The sequence below is a fragment of the Fusarium falciforme genome, chromosome 9 (assembly GCF_026873545.1).
Source record: "Fusarium falciforme chromosome 9, complete sequence".
Taxonomy (NCBI): domain Eukaryota; kingdom Fungi; phylum Ascomycota; class Sordariomycetes; order Hypocreales; family Nectriaceae; genus Fusarium; species Fusarium falciforme.
Genome location: NC_070552.1, coordinates 4,698 through 24,759, shown reverse-complemented (window position 1 = coordinate 24,759; position 20,062 = coordinate 4,698). Strand labels below are relative to the sequence as shown.

At 31.6% G+C, this 20,062-nt stretch overlaps 2 protein-coding genes across 2 annotated transcripts; both read left to right on the top strand.

Moving 5' to 3' along the window:
- Positions 1–668: 668 nt before the first annotated feature.
- Positions 669–1,537, top strand: NCS54_01094600 (Hypothetical protein; the record flags this gene model as incomplete). Its single annotated transcript, XM_053156234.1, has 2 exons — positions 669–1,021; positions 1,096–1,537. 2 exons carry the CDS (start codon positions 669–671, stop codon positions 1,535–1,537), a joined length of 795 nt encoding a protein of 264 aa, XP_053012209.1.
- A 17,036-nt stretch (positions 1,538–18,573) lies between these two features.
- NCS54_01094500 (Hypothetical protein) lies at positions 18,574–19,104 on the top strand (the record flags this gene model as incomplete). The annotated part of the gene is made up of 1 exon (XM_053156233.1): positions 18,574–19,104. One exon carries the CDS (start codon positions 18,574–18,576, stop codon positions 19,102–19,104), a length of 531 nt encoding a protein of 176 aa, XP_053012208.1.
- Between the last annotated feature and the right edge of the window lie 958 nt (positions 19,105–20,062).

The following is a 20,062-nucleotide window of genomic DNA, read 5'->3' as shown; positions in this document are numbered from 1 at the left end:
GGGCAGAATAGTATAGTTTGAAGTCGAGCTGGTGGCAGCCGACGACGAGAAGAGAGGGAAGATAACTTCCATATGTTGTGGTGGATTGCGTTTAAGCATATACACGAAGCAAATAACACAGAATAGGCAGTGATCGAGCAAATGAACACTACAATTGGCCTAGGGGGCGTCAAAATCATTTCTTGCTGTTGATTATTGTGACACGTTTCTAAAAGAGGTCATCATCCCGCAGTAACAAGAATACGCTCGATAATGCACCGCAGCATGAAGCCCGATGCCATAAAACACCGTAACCTCGAGCATCAAGCTCATCTTCTCGTACCCTATTAGAGATCTTCATTCTTTCTAGGTCACCAGTCGTGCGGCACGCGCAAGGCCATGATGTGTTAGTTCACCAGACTTGAAACCGTCGTTTCCACGCCCCTCTGATCGTTCATCTCAGCCATGGGTTGTGCTGTTGGACTCGTTGGTCCTCGGCCGGACCTAACTGACCTGCCTAATCTTAACAGCCCCGCTCTGTTACTACCACACTCTATGCGGGCAGGGGTTTGAGTCGGGGAGTCCCCGGCGCCTCCACCCTGGACAGGGGCCCTTGTTGGGTGCAGGAGGGTATAAGTTAGAGTGTGACCCAGGAGCCAAGCCCACTTCTGGTGCCATCGCCCCCCATCATGTCTTCCAACACAGACATCGCAGACACCGGTCTGTCTTCGTCCGAGACGTCGATGGCCACAGACACGGCCACGGCCACGCAGCTTCTCGCCCTCACCACGCCGTTCAAGCAACCACGCGGATGCGATTCACATTGGGAGCGCACAAGCATACTCTCGACCGAGGGCGACACATCTACGGTGCCGGTTCTTTTGTCGAAAGCTCTACCATCATGTTACCCATCTGGCTGGGAGGATATCGTGCCCGAGAGTCGCTGGCACTTCAACCCGGCCGTATGCCCCAGCGGCTGGACCTACTACAACATGGGTGAAGATCGAGCCGTGGGGGGTTCCACAGCCTTCTGCTGCAACAGGTCCGTCGCGACTCATCCGTGACACGTTCTTTGCTTGGAGAAAGCGAATATGCTAACCGAGATATCTACCTTAGTGGCTATACTCGCCTAAACGATGACGACTGGGAGCTCGTTGCCTATGCGGACATCAGCACGCACCATTGTGGACGCTGGGTGCAGAACACCGATGAACAATCCACCACGAGCGATGCGAAGGCCGCGTCCAGCGTGAGCACGATCCGAACTCTCATGTTACACGAGGCCTGGAGTATATCTTGGGACGCATCCGATACATCGACGCTGACACCGAAGCTGCCTTCTTTGACCAACAATATGGAGGTTCCAACGTGGACGCCTGGTCAGAATATTCCTAAGGGTAAATATGATGAAAGCCCGGTTGATGATGGTCCACTGTCGGATAGTACAGGCCGGTTTCTAGTCATTGGCCTGCCTATTATTGGTGTGTTTTTTGTATTGTTAGGTGCTTGGATTTGTTTCGTGCGTCACAAGAGACGACAGAGAGCGGCGAGAAATTAAATAATCGGTGGTCACAGTAGGGCCTGTTGCGAAAGAAGAGGAGAAATGTGGTCGAACTCCTCTTTATACAGGGGTTATTGGCTTCATCTCGAAATCGCTTTGAGTGATCGCGTTATTGTGACGAGAGTGTTCAGGGGGACTGGGTAACTAATTAAAAAAAGCACTGATATGTCTAGCCCGATAAATGAGGACTTCTAGTCAAGACAGAGCTGCGTGTTAGCCTGCATTCAGCGGGCGAATGTGGGTGGCAAATCCACCTTATCCAAGCCAGGGTCTCGCGCGTCGGGCGCGTCGGGTATAAGCTGACGTGAATTCTACGTGAGCCACCTGCGGTCCTAGATGCGGGACAGTTAGTGCATGGACAACAGCAATTAGGAAGGCGACTTGAAAAGGTATTCTTAAACACCTCGTTCGTGGACTCTGCCCCAAAGTCCGATTATTGGAGCCATGCTGCCGGTAAACGATGGCCCAGTCATCAAGTCCACGGCAGGGGCATTGAGAGTCCGGGACTTTGCTATCGGAAGTCTCTAACGGCCGTGCAGATTCTGGGCCCCGGAGGCGGGTCTATGCCCCCGGAGTTCCGAGACGCATGACGACTGCTCGGCTTTGTTAAATTGTTCTTTATCACGAGATCTTAGTATACTTAACCCAGTCGGGACCGTCTTGGCTCTTACCATATCTAAAGGGCTTTTTCAAGAAAACTAGTCTTGGGATAGCTAGAGATGCAATGGTATTCAAGGGAATGTTGGAATAATTGGGAGCTTCCCCCTCACTTCAGGGTCATATCACAAAGTCCTAGATTAAAAGTTAAAAGTCCTAGATGAAATCGCATAGGATATAAACCCCTAGCGAGCTCTCACCATGATAATAAAATAAAAACCTTGATTTTATCAAACATACCCAGTATTACTGCGCAATTCAATAATAGGTTATGAGCCCGGGTTAGCATAACACCGGGTTTCTCTTCTAAATTAAAGAATCAAACTTTAACCCCATCTCAAAATGCCTACCCGTTGGCTCATGTGGGCCAAGGCCCAGGCGAGACAACCTAGCAAGCTAGGTTGGCCATAAAATTATAATACAGCCACAAAATTGTAATACAGGCCCCACATATATAAATTTATATGTAAAATGTGAGATTTTGTTTAAAATGAAATATAATAAAGGTTCTCTATAGAAAATAAAACTAATAAGAATATAGTAAAAGTATACTTAGCTACTTTAAGATATAAGCTATTTAATAAAGTTTTTTTTATAAAGAAATCTTTAGTAATTATTTTAGAAATAATTTTTAAGAGAATTTCTTATAAAAAATAAGATTTAATATATATTATAAAAACTATAGAGAATTAAATATAAATATAAGAAATATAAATAATTATATTATTCTTATAAGTATATATATAATATTTAGTATTATATTATTTTTATTATATAAGCTATTATAAAGATTTAAAGCTATAATCTATTATTATTTTAATTATTTTTATATTTAATTTAGTATTAAAACCTTAGTTTTTATTTTTAAAATATCTATTAAATACTTTAGCTTATAGTAAATAATAAAATATTTATATATGATTTTTTATAATTTATTTATTTAATTATATATAAATAAAAAGAAATTCTTAATAAAAAATATATAAAATATTTAATAATAAAGCTAAAATAATAATATATAAATAACCTAGATTTTTAATAAAATAATAGATTTTATAAGCTATTTTTTAAAGGTTTTTTTATTAATATAGCTCTATTAGTTATCTTTAAAAGAATCTTTAATATAATTATTTTTAAATATAAATATATAAAAGAAACATAATCTTATATTAAGTTAAAAAACTTATAAAAGTTTTTAAAAAAAAATATTAAATTAAAAACTTTATTATTAAAAACCTTATTTAAAAATTTATATATAAAAGATTTTATATAATAATTTTACCTTTTAATTAGCTTATTATTAAGGCTTAAACAGCCTTAGTTTTTACTATTTTTCCCGTTTTTACACCTAATTTAGCCTGTGGGGCCTCTATCACAATTTTATAGCTATATTATAATTTTTTGGCTAACCTAGCTTGCTAGGTTGGCTCGCCTGGGGCGATAGCCCTATATGAGCCAATAGGTATGCATCGAGCCTAACCGGGAGGCTAGTAGTAATTTAGCCCAAACTACTATTTTAGGATTAGGGGCATAGACAAATAGGCATATAGGGATATACGCGTGTCATGACCTAATAAGCACTCGCTATGTAACTAATAAGAGACCTACTATTACTTACTAATCAAGGCGTAATTACCCCTATTTGTGACAATTATGTGTTTCCTAAGGGATAAACTAGTTATGCTGGGTTTATATTAGTAGAGAGTGCTGGGCATAGTCTAAGTAATAAAGGGTATAAGTCACATCTAGTAATATACTTAAGGTATTAAATATAACTAAGTTATATTAATAGCTAAGGTAATTATTATATAAGAAAGTATAATAAATATATTTTATATACTTATAGTTAATCTTTAGACTAATATCCCTTAGATTTAATCTAAGGTAAGATTAATATTTTTAATATTTAGTCCTAGGACTAATATAAGCGATATTTAGTCCTTTTAGTCCTTACTTAGTTTGTTAGAGAAACAGAACATACTAACTATAGCCAGATCGTAAGAGTTATAACCTTTCCCAAAGACGTTCAAAGAGGGACCTTATATACTTTCTCGGTAAGGCAAATATAATATAAAATAATAAGGGCAAATAATTAATTAATAGCAATAAAGATTTAATTAGAGAAAGAGCCTAAAAGCTATTTCTTTTCTCCTTAACCCGCCTATGAAGATAATAATAATAAGAGGTCAAAGGCCTCTAATTCTTTTTCTATGTATAAGAAATTACCTAATAGCCCAAAATAGCTTAGCACCTATTTCCCCTAACTCATAGCTCCCCACGAGGCTTTAATACCTATCCTTATAGTTCCTAAAAAGCCTTATTAAACCTATCCCCCTCCTTTATATATTATTCCTATTATGCCTTACCTAGCACTATACTAGGCTTATAGCTACTATAGATTAATTAATTAAATATCTCTGCTCTTTTGCCGCTTCTTTATTCTCTCGTCTTAGCTCTCTTTTAATACCACAGTAGGTATCTAAGGCTAAGCAGTAGCGGCCAGAAGCTTATCCCACTATAAAGGTCTTACTATCCCGTTAGGGAGGTAAGTAGCATAATTGCCGGTTAGTAATCACTACGTAGGCTAGCCGCGCATTATACCGAGCTAATTCTTTTTTCCTAGATTAATTAATATAATCTTTATCCCTACCCTAATCGCCTTTTGCTTTAATATAAATCCCTTATTAGTCTTATAATCTAAGTAAATAAAATCTTTAGCGCTGCAAATATAAGGTCCTTCTTTAATAATATAGGGACGCCTATCTCTAATTTAACCCTATTTATAATCTATTATTATTTAATTAAATAAACCTAATAGCTTTTACCCTATAGTTATATCTTTTATACCCTTAGATAAAAAAGGGCTCTTATTTTATTAATACTTAGAGCCGCTATTTAATAAAGGTTATAGCTACTTTAGGGTCCCTAGGGATAGATTCTTAAAAGGCTTACTTAGGGTCTAAGGCTAATCCTTTTAATTAAAAAGTATAAGAATTAAAGATTTAGTATTTTACTTTTAAGCTTTAGGCCTTAGGCTAGCTAGTTTTATTATTAGCTTCTTTACTTTTAGGTTAGGCTTATTATTATTAGCTAAGATAATTATTCCCTCTTAGTAAATAAGGAAGTTATTTATAATCTCTATGCCTTAGTTAATATATTATTTAATTAATTACGCGGGGAGGTTAAGAAATATAACTCTAGAGTTAAGGACTATAAATAGCCTTAGTCCCTAAGGAAGCTCTATTGCACTACTTAGATTACCCTAGGGAATTAGGATTAAATAGTAGGATTGCTAATTACTAATATAGCTAATATCCCTTATGTCTACTAATATATATCCTCCCTAGTTAATATAAAGCTAGTCTTAGGACACCTTCTAAGCAAATCTAACTAGACTATAGTTAATTAAATCTATATAGTAAGACTACTATTTTATAATAATCTTACTATAGGTGCTCCTACGCTAAAAGTAATTATCCTTAATTCCTAGCTTATTAAAAATCATAGTCTAGTAAATGCCCTAAATCCCCTCTAAGTTATTATTATATAAGATATCTCTAGGCTTTCCTCCCTTAGTCCATAAGTCTAATAGCTAGTTATAGGCTAATAGATTAAATAATTATAAAGGTACCTCCTTACTCTTATTAATATTTAAGGCCATAGGAGGGCAAATTATAACTAACTCGCTTAAAGTTACTCCTATAAGTCCTCTAAGGGTTTAAAAGAGGTAAAGTATATTAAAGAGACTATATTCTTATTCTCCTTACTATAAAGTTAAAGGAATTAAATAAAAGTTAAAGTAATATAATTAATTAGCGCTTATAAGGTATTCCCGCTAGGCAATAAAGGCAAGCTTTATATAGAGCTTTTAATTAATTAATACTATATTAAAGTAATAAAAGTCGCCCTTAACCCTATCTTATATAAATATAGTAAAGTATTTATTATACTTAAACCTAAAGAATCCTATAAAGAATCTTTTCTTTTTATAGGCCTTATATTACCTCTAAATCCCTTTAAAACCTATATTATAATTTATTAAGACTCTCTTATAGTTATTAAGGAAAAAGGGTAAAGGCTCTCTTATTAATATTGTTTATAGGGCGAGGGTTAAGGTTATTATAAAAGTCTTTGCTAAATTTTAATATTAGCTAGAAATAATAATTAATATATATCTAAAATTAGCTAAAGTAAAAGATAAGAATAAAATAAGATAAAATAATAAGCCAAAGTATAATAAATCTATTTATATATACTAATATTATTTTAATATTTATTTATATATTATATCTTACTTTTTTTATTATATTTTAGGGTTAAGTTTTATCCTAGGCTAAACCCTATATATAAAACTAAAAATAAGAAATATTATTTATAAAATATTATTAATATATCTTTACTTTATAGCTTATAATAGTAATTAATATTATTATAAATAAATATATATAGTATTCTTATTAATCTTATTAAGCTAATATAATAAAGAATAAATATATATACTAATTCTACCTCTATATCTTAACCCTAAGAGGAAATATAAAGGCATATAAAGCTTAGGGTTAAGACTAAAGCTATCTCTTAATTATCTAAAGAATAAATAAAATAAAGCATATAGCTAATAGCGAAGTTAAGGTTAAGAGGCTAGAAATTAAATATCTAATGCCTTATAGAAAATACTAATCTAATATACTATTATATACTTTCTATTTTATTATTATTCTTTATTAATTATATATTATACCTAATATAGGTCTCTTATATATTTATGCTATTTAATTACCCTATAGTGCTATTCTTAATTAACTTAGTAAGTTATCTTTAATGCTTTTCTAAATTATTTTACTATAATAAGTCTATTAAGTTATTTTTTAGGGGTTTATTATAATACTATATAATATTATTAAAACTAGGGAGGTATTAATATCTTTATTATAATTATCTTAATAAAAAAGGCCACTTAATAAGAATATATTTTATAACCCTAATAATCTATTTTAAAAAATAAAATATACTTATAGACTACTCTTTAAAACATAGTAATTAATACTATTTAGGTTACCTTAGCCCCCCTTATCTTAATTACTTTATACCTCTTAATTTTAGCTATTTTCCTTTCTATGCATAAACCTAATTAATACGCGCATAAAATACTATTATTTACTATCTATATATATACCGCGTTAATAAGCTAAGAGGGAAAAATAAAATATATAGGTATATAAAACTATATCTATAAAAGTAAATAATAATATAATATATAATTAAAATAAATAAAGATATTAATAAGACTTTTTTATTTATAATAATAATAAAAAAGATAATTAGATAATTATTATAATAAATTATATTCTATACCTATTTTATTATTATTATTATAAGTTATTATATACTTATAGTAAAGGAAAAGGTAAATAAGGCTAATTATAAGAGAGAGTAGCTAAGATAATGCTACTTAGTACCCCGCTAAAATAACTATTTAATAAGTTATATTAATATTCTTTATCCTCTTTATAGTATAAATACTTATATATTATTAATACCTCTAATTAAGTTATTTTTAGAAATACTATTAAAAGAGATTATTATACTTAGTATATACCTTTAATTACTTATATTACTACTTTATACTAATATTAATTAAACTTAATAGCATATTATAATAAATAATATAATATTAATACCTTATACTTAACTAATAACTAGCTAGCCTTAGGTATTACCCTTACTAGTTAATTAATTATAATAACCCTCGAGCTAATAGCCGCGGTTAATAAGATAACCCTATGGCTAGATATACTACTACTATTACTATTACTAATATATCCTTTAATAATAAACTACCTAGATATAGTAATAATTCTAGATAAGGCAGAGTTAACTTTCTTACTATAAGATAATAATTCTTATTATCTTATAGGGGCATAAAAGATTATATAATTATTTATAGACTTATAGGAATACCTAATTATCTTATAATTTTCTGCCTTAACCTTATATAATAGCCTAGCCCCTTTTTTAGTTCCTAATAATAAGGCTATAAAAGATAATAAAGGTAATTATAAATCTAAGAGCTTTAGCTTTAATAATAATATTATAATAAATATAATAATCCTAATGCCTTTATTATTATTACCCCCCTATTAAAAAAGCTCCTCTCTATTAAGTTTAGACTCTTCGGGCTTATTAAGTAGATCTATCCTATTACTATTAGCTTTAATTAAACCTAAGAACTTAATACTTAATAGCTTTATCTAAGCGATTTATAACTAAGATATTACTAATAGCCCTAATTTTCTATATATATAGGGCAATTTATATAATTATATCCTTTAAATATTTTTTAATTACTAATATAAATATAAGTTATTTAACCTAATTCTCTTAAGTTATAAAGGTACTTATATTATAATTAAACTAGGCCTAAATTTATATAAGCTTATTAAACCTAAATATATTTATACTCTTTAGGAATAAATTAAATATCTTAGCTATTTTTTTCCTCCCTTACTAGCTATTTTCACGAAGTATAATAACGCATATAATCCTCGCGCCTCTTTTCCTTACTAATAGAGCTTCCTCTCTAACTAACCTGCCGAACTACTCTCTTTCTATAAGATATAGGCCTCCTTATCCTAAAACTTAGTAACTATCACGCGGCAATAAGATATTAATAATATCTAATTCGGGGTAAGGAGCCTATTAGCTATTTAAGCTCCTAACCGGTTTTAGCTCTCCTTTTTCCTACCTTACTAGAATAATATCTTTACTAACTAAGTTATATAACCTTATAGCCTAGACCTAGTATATACGTAGCATACCTATATTAGATCTTTTATAATAGCTAGTAATTAATATTATTTGCAGGGCAAGGGTTAAGGTTATTATAAAAGTCTTTACTAAATTTTAATATTAGCTAAAAATAATAATTAGTATATATCTAAAATTAGCTAAAGTAGAAGATAAGGATAAAGTAAAATAAAATAATAGGCTAAAGCATAGTAAATCTATTTATATATACTAATATTATTTTAATATTTATTTATATATTATATCTTGCTTTCTTTATTATATTTTAGGGTTAAGTTTTATCCTAGGCTAAACCCTATATATAAAGCTAAAAATAGGAAATATTACTTATAAAAAATTATTGGCATATCCTTGCTTTATGGCTTATAATAGTAATTAATATTATTATAAATAAACACATATAGTATCCTTATTAATCTTATTGAGCTAATATAATAAAGAATAAATATATATACTAGTTCTATCTCTATATCTTAACCCTAAGAGGAAATATAAAGATATATAAAGCTTAAGGTTAAGATTAAAGCTATCTCTTAATTATCTAAAAAGTAAATAAAATAAAGCATATAGCTAATAATAAAGTTAAAGTTAAGAGGCTAGAAATTAAATATCTAATACCTTATAGAAAATACTAATCTAATATGCTATTATATGCTTCCTATTCTATTATTATTCTTTATTAACTATATACTATACCTAACATAGGTCTCTTATATACTCACGCTATTTAATTACCCTATAGTGCTGCTCTTATATATTGATATAGGTCTTAGGGTTAGGGAACTAATAGCTATGTTCGGGGTATACTTTTCTTAAAATATAATACTAGTCTAGGCTTAGTATTTAAAGTAAATTATTTAATAATAATAAGATACTTCCTAGGTTAGCTAGCTATTTTATAGAATTAGTTATAGAATTTTAAAGGAAATAAAAAGGAAAATAAGTTAGATAAGAGGATAGCTTATATTTAAGTCTTGGCTAATAATTAATTCAAATTAATATAGCGCGGGCCTACTTAAAATAGTCTTAGCTAATAATTAATTTAATTAGGTATAATATAAAAATAAAGGGACTTACCTAAGCCGCTTTTTATAGGCTAGAGTATAAGATAGTTTTAGCTAAAAGATAATACCTAAGTATTAAATATTACTAATAGGCTTTAATATAATAAAATAATAAACTCTAAGGGTTATCTTATATAAAGAGTATTCCTACTAACTTATAAAATTATTAGAAATTACCCTCTTTTTTTCTTTTTTTCTTTTCCCTATATAACTTATAATAATAATACTTTTAATAGGTAGCTAATACTTTATAGTAGGTTATTTAATTATTTCTTACTACTAAAATAATACTAAACCTCTAGGCATTAAGATTAAGATAATACTATATATATCTAAGGCCTAAGACTACCCTTAAAATAAAAAGAAACTAATATAATAGGCGAATTTTTTATAAAAATATATAAAAATAAAATAAAATGCCAAAGCATAGTATTCTAAATAAAGTCTCTAATTACTTACTTAATTATATCCTAGGCTTAGTTTTGCTTTTGCCTTAATTATATAATTTATAAGATAGGCCAGGGTATATATTTTGCATCTATTATTATTATTATAGTTCCTTTTTTATATAATAAATAGAAATAAAGTAAGATAATAACTTAATTAGCCCTAAAGCATTATAATCAACCTAAAAAAGCAGCGCCTAAGGAGAAGTAAGTAGCTTAAGAATATATATTATATTATGTATAAACGCAATAATACTACTAATAATAGCACTAATAAGCTATTACCCCCTATCGCGTGCTAACTAAGTTCTAAGAAGCGAGATTTATATATTATTATTATTACTATTATTAACCTTATCTACCTATTATACTATTAATAATAGATCTAATTATTAGCCTCTACTTAGAGCTATATCTTAAGATCCTTACTTTATTTAAAGTTCTACTACTAGCTAAGTCTACTTATAACCCTAACTATAATAAACTAAGTAAGACTAAAGTAGGCCTAATAATAGCACTAAATAACCTACTAGTCTAGCACTATAAGGAAAACTTATAGACTAACCGCCTAAGCCTAGCTAATATATAAAAACACTACTTGCTTTTTAAAGACTCTTAGGCTTAGCTTAAGCTTATATTATAAGGATATAATATAGCTAACGCGGTATTTATCTAAGACTAACCTAACCTATTATAACTTAAAGCTCGGGATAAAAAACTATAAGCCCTAGTTAATATAATCTAGTAATTACTTATTACCCTAGATTAAGAGATAATAAGAGGTAAGAAAGGTCTAGCGAGGATCTTATATTCTACTATTAGAGCGATTTATATATTAACCTAGTTTACTAGACATAATTAACCTACTATAATCCTTAAGCATAATAAAATTACTAGGTAATCTAGCAAGGTAGAGCCCTTAATATATTACTTTTATTAGCGCCTATTATACCTCTAATAGGTTATAGACCAAAATGCTATAATAATTATACTAGTTAAGGAATTAATTAACCCCTTAGAAATAAAAAAATACCCTATATACCTAGCTATAGCCTTTCCCTTATATACTAGATAGCTCGCCTAGGTTAATAAGGGCTAATATCTATAACTAAGATAGGTTTCTTTTATTATTAGCTATTAGCATTAAGATATTTATATAAGAGTATTAAGATTTTATTAACTATTCTTATTAAGTACTAAGAGACTTTAGAGTTAAATAGAGTTACTATAGGCTTTATACCTAAAATCTCTATTATTAGCTTAAATAATAAGACTACCTTATTACTAAGAATATCCTCTATAATATTTAGCTTATTATTAAGCTAAGTAGCTACTAAGATATTATTATACTTATATAGACTATCTAGCTAGGCGAATATTATGCTATATAGCTAAGCCTAGCTAAGATTAAAGATATATACTAGTATAATAATATAATTATACTTATTTTTTATCTAGGCATTAATAATATAATTAGTTATTAGTTTCTTATTATTTATTAATAAGCCTAATTATCTTTTCTTATTTTTAATTCCCTTTATTTTAATAACTCTTATTATTTAGCGCTCTAAGAGGTTTATAATACTATAGTAGATTATTAAGGCTCTATACTAGCGCTAATCTATAATATACTAATAACTTGGCAAGTATATAGGTAGACTTATAGCCTTATAGTAATAGAATATACTTAGTGCTTCTTAGCTATATATAATCTAGTTATAGGCTAAGGTAAGGATAAGACTTTGCTATTTAAATAGCTTAACTAGATATAATAAGAGCTATACCTATCTAGGATATATAACCTAGATCTATAAGAGATTAGCGCTATATTATATTAAATCGAGGTTATTTTATAATACCTTAGCATACTATTACTATCTAACGCCGCGGCTAATAGGCAGGCTAGCATAATACTATAATATAAAAGGCTCGAGACTTTAGCTAATAGTACTACTAATAGGACTATAAAACTAGCTAACCCTACTATGCTATTATTCTAAGAGTAGAATAGCGCAATAAGATATACTTCTTAGTAGTATAAAGATAATTACTATACTTAGATAGAAAAGGTAACTAAGGAATAAGGGGCTCTATTAACTTACTTTTTATTACTTAATATTATAAGGTAGCTAGAGGGTAAGACCCTATTAGATAGTAATATAAATAAGACTTATCTCTTATTAGTCCTTAATCTAGCATAAGATCTATTATACCTTAGGCCTTAGGAGATTTATTTAGAAAATAGTTTTACCTAGTATAATAGCGCTTATAAGGTAGTAATAAAAGGCTTAATAGTAAATAAGTCTAACCTACCTTACCTTTATATATATTCCTATTATTACTAGTTATAAGGACTAAAGTATAACTTAATCTTATTATTATATAATATTAATAATCTCTATAGCTTCTTAATATCCCTTAGTATTACTAGGCTAGGGTTTTAATAATATACTTAATTATATATTACTCTTAATTATATTAATAATATCTATCTTAGTATAGAAATCCCTTCTCTTAGTAATTTAAATAATAATACTATAATAATATAGCCTCTCTATAATATCTTAAATTATTACCTTAGGCGTATTATTAGCCTAATAGATACTTATATCTAAGTATTTTTCCTTACCTTATTTTATAATTAGCTCTTTAACCCTTATATATAGACTTATATCCTAAGGGAAAGATTTATATATTAATATAAAGAAATAACATTACTTACTATATAAGCTATTATTAGTAATAATAATATACTCTAATATATCCCTAAAACCTATATTATTACCTTATTAGACTTAAGTATACCCTAAGAAGTATTAATAGCTAAAGTAATAATTAAGGAAAAAGAGATAAATATAAAAAAGGAGCTAAGGGGATTTATAGGTATAAAGAGGTAAAAGGCACTAGGTAACCTATTAGGGCTATATTATAAGTATTTTTATATTATACTATAGTCTTAATATCTTATTACTCTTTAAAAAGAAGTCTAAGTAAAGGCTATTTTTTTCTATAAGTATACTAGCCTATAGCTCTATATAGCTACTAAGAATACTAAGCTAATATAAATATAGCTTATACTTAAGTTAATACTTAAAGAATAGTATTATTACTAGGACTCTATAGTTAATAAGACCTATATTAACCTATAGGCGATATATATTAATATTAGGCGCTAATTAATACCTGCCGAGATAGGGTTATATAGGTATATATTTCTATAGCGCTAATATTATTTAAATAGACTTTAGTATTATTAGCTATAATAGAGTTAGCTTTAGAATTATCTTAATAGGTAGGAAGAAGGCGCTAATTAGGGTAAGTTAAGTAAGCGCTATAGCCTACTTATTTATTAAATTACCTACCTATTTATAACCCTTTGCGATATTAAAGATATAATAATTACTCTTAGGCTAAGAAGCTAAGAGCTTTAAAAAGGCCTTATTTATAGCTAGTTTTATAACCTTATTAAGGTCCTATTTAATACTACTAAGTAATACCCTTTTTAAAACTATTATACTAAGAGTATAGCCCTAGACCTATTATATCTCCTTAATTAATATAACTCTATATAGGGAGTATATATATATTAATCCTAGGTATAATATATATATAGGCTTAATAAACTCTATATCTATTATAACCTTGCCGCAATTAATTAAGATAAAATAAATAATAATATAATATAGTTATTACTTAAACTAATATAATATTAATTTACCTATAATATCTAGGTAGAGGACTAAGTATTATTAGCCCTTCTATAGCATATTATAGATTTATTCTTATTAGCTCTAGCTCTAGCTCTAGCTCTAGCTCTAGCCTAGCTAGGAGAGGCATTAGAGGATAATATAGAAAACTACCCTTTCTTTACTATTCTTTCTTAGATAATAGCTAGATTCCTCTGCATTAGTATTAACTAATATTACTTCTTATTTAAATATATTAAGGCATAGACTAGCCTAAAGTACTTACTACCTAAGACTATTATTATAGTAATAATACTCCGCGGACTTTAATTTAGCTATAACTTATCTCTTATTACAAAGGGGCTAGTACTCTAGGGAGATAGATAGATATTAATATAGCGTATATAGCCCTGAGAGGGGGAACCATAGGCTATTAAAGTATAATAAGAAGGACTAAGCCTAGGTAAGATATCTAAGGTCTATAGGTTTAGCTAGTAACTTCTAGGGAAGTTTAATTAGAATACTTAGCGGTTTACTTCTAAAATTAGCAATTAACTAGCGGTTAGTAATAACCTCCTATATTAGGACTATAAGTAATAATAGCAAGTACTTAAGGATATTTGCGATATCTATATTTAGATATAATAAGCTTAGAGCTAGGTAAGATAGTATTAAGTCTATAAGAACATAATAGCAAGGAGACTATAGCTTAAATATCTCTATTTTATAATTATTAAATTCTTCTAGCGGGATATTTAGCGCATAGCTCTAAAGAGTATAAAATAAAAGATAAGTTTTAATATTATAAATAAGGCAATAATTAGATACCTAGACTTTAACCCTCTAGCCTTTTACTATAATAGGCTATTAGACTTATTTTATAATTATTAATATAATATTAATTATACCCGGCCTTATCTTATTACTAGAAATAAGTTATAGTTAACTAATATAATAGATCTCTTTAATAATCTATTCTTACTTAGCTCTATAGATATATTTATAAAGCATTAAAGAGGCTAATCTTTTCTCTCTTTTTATATTATAACCCGCCATAATATTAAGCTTATTAAGATAATACTTAGGTTAACTAAGGCGATATAATAGTATATATAGCTTAGGCAGATTATCTTATTAACTTATTAGATCCTCTTATAGCTATTAGATATTAAACTCCTTACTATAATAAAAGAGAGCTAAGCGGTAAATCTTAAATACTACCTTATTTAGGCTTTTATTATTTATATAAGCCCTTTGGCTAAGTCCACGAGGTTTTCTAAGCTATTTATACTAATATAAAAGGTTAATAATATAGATCGCTATATCTCTATATAAGATAACCTTTTATAAGTACTCCCTAAGGTTTATAGATATTATTTTAATAATAGAGGCTAAATAAATAGCGCTGATAATATAAGCTATTATTATTATTAATCTACCTAAGACTTAGTTAAGAGTATATATAATTATATTAGCCTTAATAACCTCTAGCTTAGCTATGCCATAGAGCTATCTAAGAAGGGTTAGATCTTTCTTATTATAGAGGCTAGCTATCTACCTTAGCTTTATATAATTAGATATATCTAAGATAGGACTCTAGATAAGCTAGATTGACTTTTTTATAAGCTACTATAGGTAAGTAATAATAACCCTTTAGATTAGAGTCTTACTTTTAACTCTAAATAGGATAATATATTAAAAACTAGTTAGATAGTTTTAGGATCTCTAGTTATAATATATTATGTAAATAAATATTATTATTTCTTATAGCTAAGGGCTAAGATATAAATAGTAGAAGAATAAGAAAATCTTTAAAAATACTTTAAATAATATAATTATAAATAAGTAAAGAGAATTATTAATATTACCTTAAATTCTTTAGGGGAGATAAGCTAGACCGCATAAATAAATAAGACTAATAAGTTATAAAAACTATAAAAGTATTTAAAGAGGGCAATAAGAAAGTAATTAATAACTTTACTAATATAATTATTATATTATAGATACTTAAGAGTAGTATATAAGAATTAATAAGCTATTTAAACTATAAAAAAGAGAATTAAAAAGTATAAGTATAATAATAATAATAATAACTTTAAGGCAATAAGCGGGCTATATATAATAAATAATATTATGCGCTAAGTCGGGCTAATAAAAAGGCAAAATAATACTTTCTCCTAGGCTCTTAGCCTCTTATTTTATTACTTTATACCCTAGTTTTCCTTAGTATATAATTATAATTCCTAATATAACTAATTAAGGTTATTACTATATAAGAATTAAAATAACCCCTTTATTAGTTAATAAGTATTAAATTAATTACTTTTATATATACATTTTATCTTTTACCTATGCTAGGCTTATATATTAATTTATCTAGGACTTTTATATTTAGCTTAAGATAAGTTAAGAACCTAGAGCTCTATTTCCTTTATACTAAGGGGATCCCTTATATTATTAGTAAACCCTCTCTCTTTTAAGTAATACCCTAAACCCCCCTATTAAATAGCTATATTTCTTAAAATATTATTTAGAAAATATTAATATAAAATAAAAAAAAATATAGCTTTTAGTCTTAATTAATTCCTAGGCTTTATATCTTAAGAGAGTAAAAGTTAATAAAAAAGGCTAGTAATACTAGGAGAAAATAAATAATAAGTTAATTTAGGCGCTTTTCTTAATTATTTATTACTAAGATATAATTAAATATTAAGATAAAAGTAAATAAAAGGATAAAGGTAAGTATTTAAAAGGGAAATATAGCCTTATATCTTCCTTCTTAGGATATAAGTAAGCTCTTAGGTCTAATTAACTATTATTTAGGATAAGTAGCAATAAAGATAGAAGCAATAAAGATAAAAGTAATATCTTTATATTAGATTTATTAAGGCTCTATATAATAATAATATCACTCTAGAGCTACCTCTACGCATAGGCCTTAAATAATTCCTATACTATCTTATCTAATATTAAGGCTACTACCTATAATATGCCTTCCCTAATTTAAATATAGTTTACTTTAAATAGTTCGCTAAGTATTATAATTAGTATCTATTATCCCTCTTTAGCTATAGTAATATTATTTATTATATATATTACCTTAGATAAAGCTATTTTAGATATACCTAAATAAATCCTTAGGTATTACCTTATACTCTTATACTCCCCTATAAGCCTCTAGGCATCACTATTTAGCGCTAAAAGTATTCTAGGCTCTTAAAGTAGTTATTTAACTTATCCTCTTATTAATAGTTAATTATCTAAGATATCCCTATAAGCCCTAACCGGGAGGCCAGTGGTAGTTTGGGCCAAACTACCATTTCGGGGTCAGGGGCACGGACCAATGGCCATGCAGGGATGCACGCGGGGGTGGGTCCGGGACGCGGACAGGGGGGCCAAACTACCAGTCCCAAACTACCATTTCATGCTGCAGCCAATCAGGATAAGGGAAGGGCAACTTCAGGGTTGAGGAAAAAGCAAGCAAAGGAGGGAAATACAACGGAACGCGTCTCCAAGGCCAGCCTTTTCACGACCGACCGGGTGAATAAGCGATATTCTTTTCACATGGACCATGATGAGTCCATAAAATGAGCGCAACTAAGGACGACCGAGCAGTTTCCCAGCCAGCGGCAATCATTCGAGAGAGAGACTATCAGGAAAAGAGGGAAAGAAGGGAAACAAAGACAGCACGTACAGTATCCTAGGAGGAGGAACCAGAGGGAGAGGTAGGGAAGGGCTCGACATAGTCCAGATCGCAGCCAATGGCCCGAGGGCGTCCCACAGACTCGCCCGGCGGCAACGGACCGGAGCGGCAAGGAGATACAGGAGAGTCCGCCAGCTGTATTCATGCAGAAGCCACCAAACCGGGAGAAGGGTGGCTTATATATAATGGCGAATACCGGTCGTTGATCTGCGCCTTTCACGGCTATGCGGTCTGCAGCCTCGAGGGTCACTTGAGGGACCGTCACCCAGACATCGACCATCGGGCCCGCAGCGATATCATCCACCGCCATAAGGGTCTACAGCTGCAAGGACCGGCATTGGAGCAGCTCGTCTAGCACGGTGCGTCAAACCCGACCCGGGCCGTCAAGGGTCTTGTTGTTCACCGGGGCTTCGCTTGCACCTGGCCGGGTTGCAGGCACCTCACGCCGAGCTAGAAGTGCCTACGGGTTCACCTCAACGAGGAGCACAACATAAAGGGAGCCAAGGCACAGGCGGGCCTCTAGACCAGCGTCTATCTGCAGACCTTCTTTACAGGACCAAAGAGGGCGATTTACTACTTCTGCGTCAGCATCTCGACCAGCGGTAACGATGATGCTGTCTCGGCAGCAGGAGATCCTCCGACGCCGGTGGGCAAGGGGAGAAGAGCGACGATGGCCGATAGGCAGCAGACGCACCCGGAAGATCAGATGATAATCGCCGACATCACCCAAGGGTGGTCACTGCAGCAGGAGGAGCAGGAGAAGATGCAGAAGGTCATGGAGGAAGGGATCCTTAGGCACGAGACGACGAACTGGCTGAAGAGGACCGGCTGGTCAGCCCACTTCGCCGGGAGGAATCTGGTGGATATCCAAGCCTGCAGCAGGATACCCGGCCGTGACGACGACGAGCTACGACGGATGGCCACGGCTCTAGATCGTCTATTCTTCGACCGCTGCATCGGCGGGTTAAAGAGCATGCCCCTGATGACCCGCCTGCTCCTGGCCAGCCCCCACCCTCACGATGCCCACAGCCAACCATTTGGGCCGCTACAGGAGAAGACCAGTATGGATCGCTACCTGGTCTATGTGAAGCGGTTCTTATGCTATTGCCTTAACGTGCTGTCGCTAGAGGAGGATGCGCTGTTTGCCGAACATGGCTTTCGCTTCACGCAAGCACAAAGGGCCAGCCTCGAGCTACTCTAGGCGCATCTGCAGGATAAGGAATAGTTGGGCGAGGGGCTATAGGAAGAGATATTATAGATTCTAGCGGACTTCTAGATGCAGCGGCTCGATAGGGACCCTTTTGTGAGCCCACTATGGCATTTCATCAGCATATTAGGAATCAACGGCGAGACAGGGCAGCTCTGACCTGCCTATCTATTTACCTATATACTTATGGGTCTTGTTTTCACGGGGCGGGCGCTGCTAGGAGAGTGGGCCATACTTACCCGGGAGCGGGCCGGGATGATAGACCTCGCGCAATAGTTCGCCCAGGTTCGAGACGCCTAGCTTTACAAGGCAATATACTCTCCCATGGGCTATATGCTTAGCTTGCTATTATATAGAAGGAAGATCGCGCAGGAGACTAGTAGCCGGCTAATAGTATCCTAGAGCAAGCACGGCGAGATAATATACTTTATAGGTAAGCCGATCCTAATAGAGAAGATTTATTATATAGTGGCTAGGATAATAAAAGACGCCGAGGACCTATTATGGGGTTAGTTAATATTTAAGGAGGGCGACGATAAGCGCTTTATTATTCCTCTAGCCGGCATTAAGGATAATCTCACCTAGATAAGACGAGGCCGGTCCTTTATCCATACTAATAACCTCATAGGCAAGGAGGTTAAGATACTTAAGGACCTCATTATAGGCTCACGGAAGGCAAAGTTCTTAGACCGAGCGGGCAAGTAGAAATAGGCGGGTATTAGGAAGTACCTAAAGCTAGTAAAAAAGTTCGAGGAATTTCTACTACTCCTCTCCCATATTACTAGCAGCTAGCCTAGCCGAGGGAAAGAGATCATAGGCCTACGCCTAGTTAATAGTATTAATAAGGACCGCAACATCTTTATTATTAACAGCGATATTATGCTCGTCACCTAATACTATAAATCTCTAGCCCACTTCGACTCGCCGAAGGTAATCCCCCGCTTCCTACCAG